This window comes from Lutra lutra, chromosome 2 (genome assembly GCF_902655055.1).
Source record: "Lutra lutra chromosome 2, mLutLut1.2, whole genome shotgun sequence".
NCBI lineage: Eukaryota > Metazoa > Chordata > Mammalia > Carnivora > Mustelidae > Lutra > Lutra lutra.
The window spans coordinates 145,650,870-145,668,540 of NC_062279.1; the positions used below are offsets into that span (position 1 = coordinate 145,650,870).

Sequence of the window (17,671 nt, forward strand, 5' to 3'; positions counted from 1 at the left end):
TGGGTGCTGTTGCGTCGGGTGAGGTTGAAATTAACATTTAAATTTTTAGAAATGGTGAGCTGATCTAAAGAAAAGTATTAAGGAAAGAATGATATGGTTTGTAGGGAAATAAAGCAAAAAAATCCTGAACCTGGTGTGCACATGGCTAAAGTTTTGGGACAAGGGATATAGGTGTTATGAAGAAAGATGGGAGAGGAGAGGCTGAAAAGGGCTGCTGAAGGTGACACAGTGGGAAAGTGGTTGTTCTAATCAGTGTTGATGCAGTAATGCCAGGATAACGCTGCATAATGAATAGTTCCCAGACTTCAAGCGTCACTTGTTTCTCTTGGTCAATGATCAGAGGGACTAGGAGCAGGATAGAGTGATTCTGCCTCAGGATGTGGGTTGGGTTCAGATGGGCACCATGGAGCTCCCACCCTGGAACCAACACCCAGCTCAACCATGCCCTTCTCCTGGCAGACAGCAGAAGTACAAGAAGAGTCTGGTAGAAACTTGCCACTCTTCTTACCACCTCATGTCTTCACTTACATGCTGAAGTTCTGTTGGCCAAGGCAAGTTGCACGGCAGAGCCCAAAGTCCCTGGGATTGTACTTTGCCCACCATGAACCCTGGTGAAGGTGGGAAAGGAGGAGGCATTGTGTACCAAAAATGCCATCTAGCACAGAGGTTTCCTGGGATGCTGGATTCTTCTACAGTATTTTGCAGTCTCCTGTAGTTTTTGAAGTAGCTTTTCTTTCTTGGATTCTATTTTATTTTATTTTTAATTTTTTTAAAGATTTTATTTATTTATTGGACAGAAAGAGAGAGAGAGAGACATGGGCAGTGGGGAAGGCCAGAAGGAGAGGGAGAAGCAGACTCCCTGCTGAGCAGGGAGCCCAACACAGGGCTCGATCCCAGGACCCTGAGATCATGACCTGAGCTGAAGTCAGACACTTAACCAACTGAGCCACCCAGGTGCCCCTCTTGGATTCCATTTTAATAAATTATTTTAATTAATAAGCAACAGTTGATTTTCAGTGTTCTTTCAACTGTTAGGCTCTCTGGCTGCCCATCTCTCTCCCTCCTAGGAATACCTTTGGAAGTATGCTGGGCTAGAGTTGGCCATGGCAGGTGGAGCTCATGCATCAGAGCCTCCTTGTCCCCCTGATTCAGGAGGGGATGGCCCAGCTCATGAGGCAAGCACAGTCCTGGTCCCTTCTCCACAAGACGGCCTTTTGTCTGCTGGTTGGGAAAGTGGGAGGAGCCCCAGTGTTGGACCTGGATGGATTTGGACTTGGACCCCAGCTCTCCAGGTTTGATCCTGATCACTGCCACTCAGTACCAGTATGACTGTGGGCAGTATTTAGCCTCCCTATGCCTCAGCTTTCTCATCTGTAGGATGGGCTTTATTATCTGAGTCTCCCCCGGCATAGCATTGCTGGAAGACACACATGAGGTTCCTGGGTGTCGTGCATGACATGTGGCAAATACTTGGAGATAGAAGCTCACACAGTGCTGGGAAGTGGAGAGGGAAGTTACAGGCTCAGGGGACCTATGCGGAGTAGAGGACAGAGCCCCAAATCAAAAGTCAGGATCTCCAGGGTCCTGCTTTGCTCCTTTGAGACCCTTAGGGCAGTGGCTTTATCTACCCCATCTGGAAAAGGGTGATTTTCACAATGTGTTTCATGGAACCCCAAGAACCCGTGGAAGCACTAGGAGGACCATCGTGAGGGGCGGGGAGGTTCTGAGTCCCCACCCCATGTTGTCATCCAACAGATACTTATTGAGGGTGGCTCTGTGCTATGTGTTAGGGGAGGGAAGTACCAAGGTGGACATGGTGCTGGTACCCCAGTGGTTGCAGTCTTATGGGGAGTTACAGATCATGTATAACTATATGCAATGTCTGTAATCTGTGACTAGGGCTACAACATAAAGGGGTGCAAAGAGCTTTGAGCTGAGGGGCAGAGAGCTCAGGAAAGGCTTCCCTGAAAATGCAGCATTCATGCAGAGGTCTTGAAGGATGAGTATGAATTCACTGCGTGAAGAGGGTGGAGGGGAGTAGGGCTCCAGGAAGAGGGAACAGCATATGTGAAGCCCCTGTGATGGGAGGACACAGCTTGCATTGAAGAGACAGAAGAAGGCCTGTGAAGCATGAGTGCAGAGATTCAGAGATGGGATCGTGTGAGGTAAGACTGGAAGGTGAGGGTGGTACTGATGGGTCTTGATGGCTGAGGTAAGAATTTTGGACTTTTTCAAATGGGCAATGAGCAGGCATTGAAGTTCAAGCAAGGAATGATGCCATCTGCTTTGGGTTTTATTTTATTTTATTTTTTTATAGTTTTTTTTTAAAGATTTTATTTATTTATTTGACAGAGAGAGATCACAAGCAGGCAGAGAGCAGGTAGAGAGGAGGAAGCAGGCTCCCCGCTGAGCAGAGAGCCCGATGTGGGGCTCAATCCCAGAACCCTGAGATCATGACCTGAGCCGAAGGCAGCGGCTTAACCCACTGAGCCACCCAGGCGCCCCTGCTTTGGGTTTTAAAGAGACCAGAATAGAGTGGCCTAGATCAGATGTGGCTGGACCAGGGGGAAGTGATTTTAGTAGCTCAGCTGACAGAAGAGGGTAGCTAGGATGAGGAATGTGGCCATGGAGGTGGACAGAGATGGACAGCTCTGGGGATATGTAGGAGGAAAATATAAGTACTTGGTGATGGGTGATGGGAGTACCTGAGAGAAAGAAAGAGTCAATAATGACCCTTGGGATCCTAGCTGTGGAATTAAGAAGATAGCCTCAAGCTGAAGAGGCTGTAGGGACCAGATTTGCAAGGGGAAGGGGGAAAAATGTTGCATGAGGCTTGGGACATTTTAATCTTGATGTGCTTTTGAGTCTTCCTGGTGGGGAGGTCAGGGAAAGAGCTGAGGTCAGAGTTCTGCAGCTAAGAGGGAACGGTACATTTTAATGAGCAGGTGCATTGAAGGGTGGACCAAGCCATAGGGAATTTGACCATTTAATGGCCAAGTAGAGGCAGAAGAGTCTACAAGGAGACTGAAGAAAAATGGCCACAGAAGTAGAATAAAAGCCAGAAAGCCATGTTGCATGGAAGCCAAGAGCAGGGAGTGATTCACTGTGTCCCAGGAGGTCCATTGGAGTCAGGACTGGATGTTTCCATTAAATCTAGAGACATTGAGATTGAATTAAGTGCAGAGGCTGATGATTTCGACAGTAGAGGAATGAGTGGGCAGAGAATAAGGCTACACTTTATAGATGTCTGGCTGTGAAGGGTGGATGTTAGGGAAGCAGGGTAGTAGCTAGACGGATATGCAAAGTCAAGTGGGGTTTAAAAGTCAGGCATCTCTGCTTTCATTTGCTTTACATTTAAGATTTTATTTTGAAAAGAGGTGATGAAGTTAACATGCTTTTAGTTTATAAGGTTGTGTACCTTTCAGCTGTGGCAGCATGGAGTAGTGGGAAGGGTTTCCAGCTGCAGCTGACGGGACTCCGTAGGTCTTCTTCCTACCATTTACCTAGTTGTGTGACTTTCGACAAGTTCCTTACCCTCTTTGAGCCTCAGTTTCTTCTTCAGCCACTGGAGATATTAATATTCACTTCACAGGATGGTTGTGAGGATTTAATGAGATAATTTATGGAAAGCCTGGTGGCAGTGTCTGAGGCATAGTAAGCATTCAATAAATACTTGTGATACTGCTGCTGTTGCTGCCAATGACAATGACAATGGTGGTGACGATGTCACTGTTGATGGTTATGGTAATGATGTGACAGCGATGGCAATATTGATGATGGTGGTGGGAGTGATGATGGAGAGGGTGGTGATGGTGATGATGGTGGTGATGGTGATGATGATGGTGATGGTGATGGAGATGTAGATAATAGTGATGGTGATGGTGGTGATGATGATGATGATGGTGATGATGACATAATGATCATGGTGATGGTGATGATGGTGATGATAATGTTGGGGATGGTGATGGTGTGTTGATGATGGATGGTGTTGATAAGGGGTTGATAGTGAGGGTGATGATTAAGGTGGTGATGATGATGTCAATGGTGATGATGGTGATGATAGTGGTGATGATGGTGTGATCGTGATGATGATGGGGTGAAGAGGGTATTTGAGGCTACCACTGGAATAGCTCAGGTCCTATGCATTTTGGAATGTGATGCATATTTTTCTTTCACAGTTGACCATGTTGTCCCTGAACCTGGGTCTAGCCTTCTGACCTCCTTCGAGAAATGGCATGAGGCAGCTGACACCAAATCCTGCTGCGACTATTCCCTCCATGTGGACATCACAAGCTGGTATGATGGTGTTCGGGAGGAGTTGGAGGTGCTGGTGCAGGACAAAGGTCAGTTAAAGCTTCAGAACGGGGGTATAGTTCTGGAATCTCTGGTTCTTTGGTGGGTCTCAGTATATGGACTTAAAAATCCCTTTATCTGCATTTCTTGTGAGTCCAGCTATGCACTGTGGCATATACAATGGAAAAAAGGAGATCCTCTTTGAGGAGTCTGTCCTCTTCTCCTTCAAGCCCTTTGGAGATATCCCCCTGTTCACAGAAAAAAACCTGATTTTCTTAGCCTAGCACTCAAGGCCCTCAGTGATCTAGACTCATTTCTCATTTTTTACCATTATCTTGGATGCATCCCCTGAAACCTGCTGCACTGCTGGGCCTGTGCTCACCTCTACTCCTCCCTTCCAGGAATGCCCTTTCTTCTACCCAGCTACCCAAGCTCAAATTGCAGCTTCTCCAATTTCCCCAATCAGAATTGCTTGTTCCTTGAATGTCTATATCAGGTTACTCTGGGAGCACCTTCTCCATTGTTGTTGGCTTATGGGACACTGGTTCTCTGTCTTGCTCTTGTGTTAAACCCTAAGCTCTCTGGGGTGGAGGGAGGGAGATTGTGTCTATCCATCTCTGTATCCCACCCCAATTCCCTTCTGTTTGGACTCACACCATGTGTCCCTGCACAGTGTAGACACTACAGTGTGCATTGTGTTGAGGTAAATTGAAGATACATGAAGCAAAGAATAGGGAAAAAATGAACTAGGGTGGGAATGGTCAGTCTGGAGAGGGGCAGTTCTGGATGCTCTCGGAAGAGGCAGCTTCAAATGAAGGAAATGCTCCAAAAAGAACGCAAGGGTGTTTTCCATTTTTAAGATAACATATGCTGTGTTTTCTCATCATAAAAGTATATTTGCCCCATTGCATAAAAGTCAGAACATCAAGAGAAGGAAAAAATCTTTTTTCTTCTTGAGCTTACCCCAATCGCTGCTTACATTCATGTTAAGGATTATTGCTTTCCATTCTCTGTTGATTTGGATGATTTTCTCCTTATATAGTTATATGATGGCAGGTAGGTGGAATCCTTCTATTTCCACTTAACATTTTATGAGTATTCATTACTTTTCATTAATAACTTTCCAGGGTTTGTAATGTACAATGTAATGGTTAACTTGCTTAGTTATTTTCTTTTTATTGGGCACTTAGGTTTTCTGTTTGCTCTACTCTAAGTAGTGTTATGGTGAACATCTTTGTATATAAACGTCTGTTTGCATTTCTAATTGTTTCCTTAGATTTCCAGAGATGGAATTACAAGATCAACGTTTTAACATTTTTCAAGGCTCGTGACACTTACAGCCAAATTACTTTCCTGAAAGATGCACCTTGCATGCCCACGATCCCCATGTCTCTAGCTCTTTGCATGCTTGTACCATTGGGTTGTATTTCTTCTACAAAATCCATGCAAATCTGATAAGTCAAATTCAGTCTACCACTATCCACTGCTGTTCTTTTATCGTTAATTATGATAAATACTTTGCATACCTTTCTATGACTATCTGGTTATATTCTTTGCCCTCCCATGAGTTTGGGTTTTGTGTGTCTGAGTTCCGCACATCAAGAAGGCACTCCATTGCAGTTGCTGTGAGTCACACTTTTGTTTTGTACAGAATCATAATCCAATCACGATCCAGTCATGATCCATAATTTACAATTTTGTATCTCGCTTTTCTCACCTAACGTTAAATCCTGAGCAGTTTCCCACTTACCCTATGGGCTTCATCACATTGGTTTTAGCAGCTTGGCTGTGTACGGGGATGTGAAGAGTCCAGTAGAACACCAGCATCGCAGAACCGTCTCAGGAGAGTCCCACAGCTCTGTGGGCGAGGGGCACTTTGTGCGGTCCTATGTATTTCCTTGTCTTAGAAGAGGACAGAGAATTCTCTTCCCCTGACCAGACACTTGCAAGGAAGTGACTTGGAGAAATTTTTAGGTGCATTCATGGTTTTAGGTGTCTGACTAATATCATAGAATGTTTTCTATTGATTTAAGTTTCAGAATTAGTGTGTGTTTATTCAGAGACAATATGGAAGTGCCAAAGTAGAAAGCGATAATTAAGAATTTGTCTTTCCAGGCATCTTTCCTATTTGTGTAAGTGTGTCCACACTCAAACACACATAATTCTCACGTGAGCAGACCTGTATTGTACATTATCTTGCACGATGCTTTTTTTTTTTTTTTCCCACTCAATAAAACATCATGGCTCACCAGGCCTCTCCACTTAGCAATTGCGTGACCTTGGGCCAGTCACTCAACCTCTCTGTGCCTCAGTTTCCCCAGCTGGAAAATAGAGGTTGGAACCTCAAATGAGAGGGTATAAAGTGCTTAGAACGCCGTTGGTTCCTGGTAAGGATTCTGTATTTTTAGTTATTACTTTTATCATCATTCCATCATAAGACCCCCAGAGCGTTCAGTTTTATGGAGGTACTGGGTTGATTTCCTTCCTATTGGAAAATTTTAAAAAATTGTGTTGTCAGGGCTCATTGCAAGCAAATTCTGAGGTGGAGACTGGGGTGCAGGAAATGAGTGTGGATTGGTTTCCTTTTGCTACTGTAACAAGCCCCCCGCACCCATTTGTGGTTTAAAATGATCCAAATGGCAGTTCTAGAGATGGGGAGTCTGAAGTGGGCTTTAGGGCTGAGGTCAAGGTGCTGGGGGCCCTGGAGGGAGCCCTTCCTTGACTTTTCCGGCCTCACCTGGCTGCCCGCATGCTGGCTGGTGACCCTGTCCTTCCAGACACCGCCGCCCCCGACATTGACTCTGACTTCTCCCCTGCTTTTTCTTAAAAAGGACCCTGGTGATCTCACTAGGCCCTCTCAGGTAATACAGGATGATCTTTTATCTCAGTCTCCTTCATTTAATGCCATCTGCAGATTCCCTTTGTTGTAGGAGGAACATATTCATAGGTTCTGAGGATTAGGGTGGGGACATCTTGGAGGGGGTGTTATTTTGCCCTCCCCACCCCAGCATGATCACAGGATCAGCCACTGGGAGCAGAGCCCAGAGAACAATATCAGCCGCAGGGAGCTCTGAGACCTGGACACCCTGCCACTGGATCCCAGGGAAGCCAAGGGGGTGGGGACTTAATAGCTCCTCACCAGCCAGGCATTGGGCGAGGCCCTCTGGGAGAGGGCATGACCTTGAGCGAGGCTGCTCTGTGCAGGTAGGATGATTCACACAGGGCTGACTGCTGAGGGTCATCTGCCTGCAGCTCTCCCCGAAGCAGGGTGTGGGACGATCCCAGCAGTCGGGCTGCCTGGGTTCAAGCCTGCCCTTCGGCGTCCTGGCCAGGTGCTGCCAGGCAAGTCCCCAAGCTGACCTCTCTGGGGTTGTTCAGCGACACCTCATCCAAAGCACCTGGGCTCTGGTACCAAGTGCAAACCCCACTGTCTGAGCTCATTTTTAATTCTCCACCCTGATGCCAGGTCTTTGTTGTCATAGCAACCCCAGAGGGAGGTGGGGGGGTGGCTTTTCTTAGGTACCACGGAGGCTGAGCTACTGAGTCCAGCTGAACCCAGGCATAGGGACCTCAGGCAGGGCTTGCTGCCCGTACGTCTCTTGATACACCCCATGGGGAGAGAGGAAAGGGGTGCCCTCTGTGGAGAGGGGTCCCACTCTGGCCTGCCTTGGTGATGCAGGAAGAGGAAGGCGGCCAGGGGCTGTGCCGACACTGGATGGTCTCTGTCAGAGCATCAGACTGCCTGGAGAAGGGCCGGTGTCTGTGCGGCCACCCACAGGCGTGGGGACCTCAATAGAAGAGCTTTGGACAGGAAACTGCAGGTCATCTCGGGGGCCCCGCACCTGTTGCCCAGCTCCCCCTTCCGAGGGACCGGAGGCAATGTGTTCCCTCAGGCAGGAAGGATCCTCCACACTGAGCCCCTCTCCTGCCGGGGGCTTCAGCCTCGTTCGTTGTTCGGTGGCCCCTGGGCCGCCGCTTCACTGTGGTGCACCTGAGACATGCAGAGAGGCCCCAAAGCAGCGTCTGACGGTAGACGCCATCCTCAGGGATGGGCTCAAATAACCCCATCTCCTAGAAGCCTTCCGTGCTTGCCTGGCACTCCAGGCGCGTGTCCCCTCGGAACTCCCATGGCCCCAGAGGGGGCTTCTCCAGCAGGGCTGTGGGGCTCGGGGCTCTTGCTGTCCTCATCTGGCCTCTGGACTGAGACTGCGCAGGGAGAGGTGGGTTTTTCTCTTCTCTATTCCTGGTGTGCAGTGGTGTCCCGCTCACTTGTCTCACTGGTAGCAGGAGGCACTCAGAGCAGATCATGGGTTCTCCTTCTGGGCCAAGGAACTCTTAAGAACCTGCCAGAGCTAGGCTCCAGGCCCGTTGAACCCAAATTCCCAGAGGGATGTGTTTGCAAAACTCAGGTGTTCTGATACAAAGCAGGGTCAGGATCGCTGGCTCAGGGACTGTGTGCGCCCCTGTGTTAGGGTTTTAGGAAAGACCCAAAGGAACATCAACCTTCTGTGACCCCCAGACCCGAGGTTGGGTCTCAGGCTCCCCTTCACATCCCCTGAAGGAGACCCCAGGACCCGAACCCTCGGCTCTAGGATGGGTGGGCCAGCAAAGTGCCCTCCTCTGAGGCCCCGAGGGTTAGCACCGACAGGCTGTAGGGGTTGCTAAGACCAAAGGGTCTGGAGGGGAAACAAGGTAAGAAATTTGAGGACCCCCAGTAGAGGCTGGCCCCTGTCCAGGGCACTTGTTCTTGCCTTTCCTTCCTGTTGGCCAGTCCTGTGTCCCAGGTTGGGGGGATGGGTTACAAAGGACATTGTCAGTGCTCCGAAGTGCACGGATTCCTTCTTACCCAAGGCAAGTAGCACTGTCCTGAGCCTTGGCTCCAGCCCCTTCCCCTCCTTTGTGCACTTGCAGCTTCATCAAAACACACATGGGATCGTCTACAAGCCCCACCCAGCCCCGCCTGGTCTTTCTCCTTCCCAAGGTGCTCCGTGAATGGTGGTGACCTCAGGGCTCCAGTCCAGGCTCACCTTCCTGTGGGGCCCTCAGCTTCTGTAGTGTCCTCACTATCCATCCGCCTGTGACCCCGATCCCAACTCGTGTGTGATACGGCTCCCAGGATGCCCCCAGGGGTCTCAGACTTATTACCAGTTTCTCCCAAACCCATTACCTCTTCCTGTGAACTCTACTATGTGTCACTCTGGGTCCCCATCTCCATGGGGGGCACCCCTGTCCAGCTATTCCCTCTCCCTCCCCTCCCCCATCCATCACTGGATCCATGCCTTTGCATTTATAGCAGTTCAACTTGGACTCCGGGTCTCCCCCCTCAAGTCCCTTCCCAGATGTGGGGCTCACTGTGTCTTGTCCAGATTCCTCCTCAGCCTCATCCCTGGTCTCTGCCTCCAGTCTCATCCTGCTAGTGCATTCCAGCCGTCGATGTGGGATTTAAAAAGCAATTAGTGTGACCACCGGGAGTGGCTTCCCCAGTGTCCCCAGGCTCAGTGCCAAATTGCTCATGTGGCTTTCAAGGGCTTTCCCCCAGATGCTTGCACATAGGAGTGGTTCAGTAAATAATGGGGAGCTGAGTTCCTGAAAGATGTCTTACTGAATTCTGTACCCCAAGTGTTTAGCACACATCTGGCATAGAGTAAATTCTCGGTAAATACTTAGTGCATGAATGACTAAGTTAGGGAAGAAAGAGAGGGAGGGAGAGGAGGAGGGAGGAGCATGCCTGGTCTCCTTTCCTAAAGCATTTTTAGCACACCCCCTTCTGAGTCAGAGGGCTTGCCCAGGAATCTTGATGGCCATCATCATTGGACTGTACGATCAAGGGCAGGATATTTTCAGAACAGAAAATCAATGTAAAGCTCATATAGTTCAGTCCACCTGTTTCAGAAATGGAAACTGAAGCTCAGAGAGGTGTAGTCCCTTTCCCAGTGTCTCACAGCAGCTAGCACTTGGACTCAGCTTTCTCTGATAGAGCTGCTGCTAGCGCTTTTGGTGTCTTTGTGAGAATTGCAAAAAGGCACCCTCATGGGGTGCTCCATCGGAAGAACATGCCCTTCTCCCAGGGCCTGGGCTTGGCAGCTGGGGCTCAGGCTGGATTTAGCCTCCTTGGACAGTCTCTTTGCTGGGAGCCCTTAGCCAGAGCACAGGTTATGACTCCTCAGCACTGCTGCCCAGCCTCTGACCTCCTTGCCAGGTGCTCTTTACGCTGCATTCAGGCTGCCCAAAGAACAGGTCGACAGCACATCTCCCAAAGACAAGCTCGGCCTGTGGGTTATGAAAGCCATTGCTCAGCACTCGAATCCACCTTTAGATCAAGCACCTTATGGCTTATTTTAGAAATCTCAAAATACAAGAGGAAGTTATTCTAGAAAACGGTGGTGCCTGCATGCTGTGTGGACTTGGCAGGGGAGAATGGCTATGGGATGGGATTTTTTATAAACCCCCGACAGGGGAGTCCTGCCTGTGTTTTCTGAGCCATGGACCCCAGCCACTATTAATAGTTCTTATTGGTTTTGTTGGATGGTGGCAGCGTTTCATTCTCAAATAGAAACTTAATTTAAAAATTATTGAAAAGAAGAGAGAAAAAAAAACAAGCCAGGCAAAGAGGAGAGGAACTCACATTGCTGGACTGTGTCACTTGGGTCAAGTGTTTAGCCTGTGTTACTTGGGTGTGTTCTAAGAATAGCAACGCAAAGACAATGGTGTCATTACACCATTGGTATGAACCTTCTGGATCTTTCTGTGGGAACTTCCATAGTCTATTGCATTGCTCTGTGTATCAGCTAGCTTTTGCCATGTAACAAACCATTTAAAACTCGGTACTTAAAATAATAATCATTAATCACCTCATGACTCTGTAGGTTGACAACTACAGCTGCAGATGGGTTTCTCTCCTGATCTCGCCTGGGCTCACACACTCAGACATTTGGGCCTCAGCTGGGATGGCTGGGGAGATGCTCCACACATGATCTCATGTCCTCTAATGGGCCCTCTACAACAACCTCTTCTCTTGGTGGTAGTGCTCCAGTGGGTGAACATGGAAGCTGAAAGCCCTCTTGAATATTAAACTTAGTACACATACATCATCATTTCAATTGCGGCCTGTTGGTCAAGTCATGTCACAAGAATATTCAAGGGATGGGGGAAAAAGATTCCACCTCTGAAGGGAGGAACCTGGAGGAATTTGTGGCCATTTTAATCTCAATAGTGTCCTATCTGGCCACAGTTAGTATAGTTCTCTTTCATTCAACATACTCTCACCTCCACAAATTTCCATTCGGTTATGGCCTCAGGCTCAGAGTCTAGGATCTCATGATGAACATCTATGGAAGATGTGGATGAGGTTTCCTGGGCATCGCTTCTCTTGATCCAAAAACTTATGAACTTAAGAGATAAGCTATGTGCCTTCCCACCCTAGGCACCCCACATATAATGGTGGGGCATGGACAGGACCACCACAACAAACACTCCCATTTGAAAAGAGAGAAAGCAAGTGATGAATGGTCATAACCCCATCGAAATTCTGGAATCCAACTGGACACATATTGCCGGGCTGATCTTGGAGGGTAGAAAATATTCCTTCGTCAGGGCCAGTCTTTCTCCTTGGGAGTAGTTCCCAAGTTAAGGGGTTGGCAAATACCAGTCTGTGGGCCAAATATGGCCCGTGGCCTGTTTCTTATGCAGCTCACCAACCAAGGGTGTGTTTACATTCTTAAGGGTTTTTCAAAACAAAACAAACAAAACAAAATAAAAACAATGACCAGAAAACAAAGAATATGTGACAGAGACTACATGTGGCCCACAAAATCTACAAGATTTACTCTCTGGCCCTTTGCAGAAAAGCTTCCTGTCCCCGGCACTAGACCATTGTTTGCATAGCTCAGGCACTACCCTGGGGATTCTTAGCTTGACCGTTGGAGACATAGTTCAGTTTCCATAAAAATGGCCCATGTTTGCAGCAAAGTACCTTTCTCTGCCTTTTTCCTACCCACAGAAAGTTGGTGGCCAGGGGCCCTTTTCATTTTGAACCGGCTCAGTCTCTTTTGGTCAAAGAGGGTACAGTTTTCTTAAAAACATTGTGGGTTTTCAATTCATTATAGTTCACTCCACCAGACAAATCTTTTTCTGAGACAAGCTCCTCTCTACCTTAGATGACTGTCAGTGGGGACGTGTGGTGATGCCTTCAAGATTCTTGGAAGTCCTTTTGTCTGGCCAAGGAAGTTCACTGGGCACCACCTTGGGTTTTTAGGAGGTCTTAACAAAGAGTGCCAGGCAGACCCTTAATGTAATCTTTACCCTGAGGTCCTTTTTTCCTTTGAGAACTATTTGTGTGTTGGCAAGAGTAGAGATGAGAAGCAGTCTTGTGTGTCCACTCAATTCCACTTGTAAACTGAACCGTTCCTTGTCTCTCTGGTCCTATTGGATGCCTGTCTTCTGGGGTTTCATCATACTCTGATTAGCCCCTTAAACAACCTTCTTCACGGAAGTCATTTCAGGCAGATTCGCAAATTCTCTGGGTACGTCATCACAAGTGGCAATTTTTTCCTCTTGTGTTGCTACTGCCTAGTACGTGTGGCCCCTTTCCCACCCTCCACTAACAGTGTGTTGGCTATTTTTCCCAGCTTGTGGCCTTCAGTCTCCTCGGGACTGTTCTGACCTCCACCTATTACCCAGTCCCAAGGTCAATGACGCATGTGTTAGATTTTGGCCACTGTGGCACCTGACCTCTAGGCAAAAGATTTCTGTATCAGTTAGCCTTTGTTTTATAACAAACCACTCCAAAACCCAGGGGCTGAAAACAGCCACTGGCAAAACTACAATGAGAGACCACCTCAGGCCCATTAGAAGGGCTGTTATAAAAAACAAAACAAAACTGGAAGTACCAAGTGTTGAGAAGGATATGGGGAGATGGGACCCCTGGGGCACCATTGGTGGGAATCCACACTGGTGCAGCTACTCTGGGAAATGGCATGGAGGGGCCTCAGAAAATTAAATGTAGAAGAACTCTATGATCTAGGAACTCTGCTTCTGGGTATTTATCCAATAGACTTGAAGGCAGGGATTTAGAGATATTTGTATACCCGTGTTCATAGCAGCATTAGGCACAAGAGGCAAAAGCTGGAAGCAACCCAAATGTCTATCGATGGGGGAATGGATAAACCAACGTACATCTCCACGGCCTCTCCTCCAGCAGGCTCTCCTGAGCTCCTTCACATGGGGCTCCAAGGTGAGCGTGAGCCCCGAGGCGTGGCTTGGAGCCAGCATGGCACCACTTCCGCCCCATGCCCTGGGTCAGTGCAGGTCTCCAGACCAGCCTGTGTTCAAGGAGTGGGGAAACAGACTCGGCCTCTTGGGAGAGAAAGAGTCGCCATGAAGCTTTTTTGAAACTTAAAAAAAATTTACCAGCCAGTTTAATTTCTTCCTGGCTCCCATCGCTGCAGGGAATTACCTTGCTTACTTATCTGCCTATGGTTTGTTCCCAGTAGAAGGTAGACAGGCATCCTTCCTTCCTTGTTCACAGCTCTGTGTCTCATTTCTAGAATGATGCTCACGCATAGGAAACACTCAGTAAATATTTGATGAGCGCAAAAGTAAATATTCCATGGAAAAGGGCTGCTGGGGTCCAGTAAGTTTGGGAAATGCTCTCTCTCTATTCTGTTCTTGACTATTCTTAACGCATGTGATCATGTGAAAATCTGTGAGAAGCCCTGCAGTAGAGAAACCTGATTACTGTGGATGAATCCATTCTTCTTCACCAGTCTAGATATCAGCCTCTGCAAACAGATTGCAAACCATAGAATCCCCCCAGAGCTTGGCTTAAGTTTAATTTGCCTCGGTGATAATGACGTGTATCCAAGGATCCCACACCAGGGAGTCTTACCCCGTGCTCATCTGTGCTTTCCTCTTTGAGCCAGCTCTGCTCTCCCCTCACCCTTGACCCGTGTTCTCTGCCTCTATACCCACCATGCTGGAAGGTAGCAGCCCACTCTCTGTCTGGGTGTACATCTCTGTTTCAGAGACCAGCCAAGTGTTTGGGGGTGTTAAATGGGCCTTGTCCCTCCTTCCAGCTCAGCTCAGCATCTGCTGGGTGCCCATCCCTGCACTAGTATCTCTGGTCTGGGGTCACATGGTGTGGACAGGGCTGCTTCCAAGGTTACGGGGTGGATCGAGTAGGAGGGGTTTCTGAGAACTGGCAGGTATCATGAATGGGTTCACATCGAATAAGCTCTCAACACAATCTTTGAGAATTGGTATTCCATGCCACCTCCTTAGAGAAAAGCTAGGATGATGGCATGTGTGAATTTGGGAGGTTTGTGGGAATTTTGGGGCTCACTGTGTTTCCGAGGCGCTGTTGCTAGGCGGGAACATTTACTACTCCTGATATGCATTGCTTAATTGTTTTTTTAAGCAGGTGCAAATTGGTATGGAGGAAGGACTCATTTTGACACACATTCAGTAGCACTGGGCAACATATTTTGAACTGTGGTATAGTACTGAGGTTTTATTTTGAATTACTTTAATTACAAATAAGACCAAATCTCTTTATCTTTATTAGCTACTTTTTTTTTTTTCTTAAATTGTCTCAAAGTACTTTTTACCTTTGGGGTTTTTGGCTTCTTCACTTTTATTTTAATATTTTAACATAAAGCAGAAACAGAAAAACCACACAGATTAAAAAAAAATGTGGCTTGATGAATTATTATGAGGCTACTCTGCTTGGGCAAGAAATAGGACTTTGCTAGATGCCACCCAGTGGAATCTCCAGGGGCCCCATGTCAGTCATGACACCCTCCTCCCCGCAAAAGTAATCACTGTTTTTTTCTAAATAAGAGGGTCTTTTTTAAAACCTCTGTTAAATTTGTTGCAGATATAGATATATTTACGATGTTGGCTGTTTGCTTTTCGTTTTTGAGGTTTTAAGAGTTTACAGAAGGTTTCCACTGATAACAATTCAAATCTGTCGTGATTTTTTGAGATGGCTTTCAATGTGAGATGACTTGACCCTGTCCACTCGCATGCAAGATGAAGTTTTAGGATGTACTCATTAAATTTACTATGTTTGCTAGTGCATTATTTCTGCTTTTATTTGTGTCATTTATTTCTAATTTCTGGGGAATTTTCATTTTCTTTTTTTTTTCCTTAGATTTCTTATCATGAAAAAAAATTCTTATCATGGAAGCTAATTAGGTTAATATTTGCTTCCCCTCGCCTTAAGGAAATAATGACGCAGTCAAAGCTATGAGACCGTGAGCTTATGTCTCACTTTAGTTTTAGTTTTACCTGTTTACTCACTGAGCATTGATCTGTGTCTCTGCATACACTGAGTTTTTCCTTCAGATTTTAAAAAAGATGATCTTTATAAGGAATACAGTATCAATTAGTTGTCTATGACTTATTTAAGTCTACTTGATTAATTAGAAACTGATATTTTAATGTTAATTTCTGTATCTAATTTTTTTCCTTAAAATTTTTTTTTTAATGATTTGGATAGGGAATTGTTGTTGCCGGAGCTTTCTGCACAAGAAAAGATCTTTGGTTTGTCTTCACCATTATTTTAGTATAAAAGAATTCTCAATCCCACTTAATAATACTTTTGCCCTGAATGCATATTCTTACCCAGGCATATCTGGATTCTGTGACAAACATTAAATGCACAGCACATATTACGTGTGTGCCAACTGACGTAGTACAGAAGACATCCCTGTCCTCATGCACCTGCCAGGTGTGTTAGGGAGGAGTCTCCCACGTCCCCTGCTCCCTGCTGGCCTGTCCACATAACACATGAAGTCCTGTCATTTCAACCCTCTAGAATCCCCCACCCCAACCCCTGCAGCTCCCACCCTGGCTCACAGCCTCAGCAATACCTGTCCCCTTGACCTTCAGCATCCTCTTCCCCGCTGCCATGTCCCTCTGCTGCTCTGCAGACCCACCCTCAACACTGCTTCCAGGACAGTCTTTCTGAGACAAGAAAGTCTAATCGTGTCACACCTTGCTTTAAAAACACATGCTCTGGCAGGGAGTGGTGATGCTTGCACAGTATTTTGAATGTAGTGAATACCACAGAATTGTGCACTTGAAAATGGCTGTGATGGCGAATGTTGTTTATGTATTTTATCATAATAGAGCATCAAGCCATAGGAGGCTTCTAGTACCTTCACATTCTATGTCTTTTCAACCCCCTTACTGTTTATACCCATGAACACCAGCCTCTCTGTCCAAATAGTTCTCCTCCCTCCTCCTCCCCCTGCTTCCCTCCGCCTCCCCCTCTGTCTCTTCCCCCTCCTCCCCTTCTTCTCCTTCCGATTCAGCCCTATGCCTTCACTGGAAGCCTCCTTTGACCACCCTCACCTGCACACCCAGGTTGGGTTCGGTGCTCCCACTGTGAGGCCCAGTGACACCCTTCTGTCCTAGCAGTTACCACTCTGTCTTGTGATCATGTATTTACCAGAAAGGAATGTTTCTTTTTTCTTAAATGCATTCTTCTGTTTCCTTTTTTATCTTGGAACAGGTGTCAATTCCTTCCAAGTCTACATGGCATATAAGGATCTCTACCAAATGTCTGATAGCCAGGTGGGTCCACCTGCACACCCTCTCCTGGGAGAAAGAGGCCACTCTGATGGGCAAGGGAGCTGTCAGAATGGGCAGGGGAGAGCTCTGGGTGCAGGTCCTGGTTCTAACACAGCCTTGCTATGTGACTTTTGTCGGTTCCCCTCCCCCTGCTGGGCCTGCATCCCTGTCTGGCTACTTGAGTGGGGTCGAGAGGGGGATCCCTTTGCATGGCGGTTCCCAAATCCACCTCATCCTTAGCGTCATCGAAAAAGCTTATTAAAAAAAGACAGACTCTTAGGGGTCCCTGGGTGGCTCAGTTGGTTAAGAGTCCAACTCTTGGTTTTATCTCAGGTCATGATCTCATGGCTGTGGGATCGAGCCCCATATGGGGCTCTGTGTTCAGTGGGGAGTCTATTTGAGATTCCCTCTCCCTTCCCCTCTCACTCACACTCTGTCTCTCTCTCTCTCAAATAAATAAATTAAATCTTAAAAAAAAAAAAGACAGGTCTTAGATCCCATCCCAGATATTCAGGGCAGGGCTCAGGAAAGTGTACTTTTCTAAAAGTTCAGCAATTCATTCTGGAGATCTAGTAAGCTCGGGCACCATGTCATTAGTTCTGACCCAGAGGGGAGCCGGGGCTCTCTCTCTCCAGGCAGTCGAGACTGAGGTCCCTCCCTCCTCCCTTAATTTTCTCACCTGTGCAGTGTGGCCGTCTCTGGGTAGGCTGGCTTCCAACACTGTCATGTGGGGGAGAGGAGCTTGAGAGGGTGATGCTCTCGTGGTGCATGCAGGGTGTTGAGGTCATTGTCTCCCAGGCACCTG

The 17,671-nt window shown here is 47.3% G+C and overlaps 1 protein-coding gene across 3 annotated transcripts in view; it reads left to right on the forward strand.

The window, feature by feature from the left end:
- Positions 1–17,671, forward strand: part of CRMP1 (collapsin response mediator protein 1) — a 71,841-nt gene that overhangs the window by 29,639 nt on the left and 24,531 nt on the right. For all 3 annotated transcript variants that reach the window (XM_047718847.1, XM_047718849.1, XM_047718848.1), the window contains exons 4-5: positions 4,179–4,343; positions 16,808–16,869. In XM_047718847.1, coding sequence (XP_047574803.1) covers positions 4,179–4,343; positions 16,808–16,869 — 227 coding nt within the window. The remainder of the gene's footprint in view (positions 1–4,178; positions 4,344–16,807; positions 16,870–17,671) is intronic.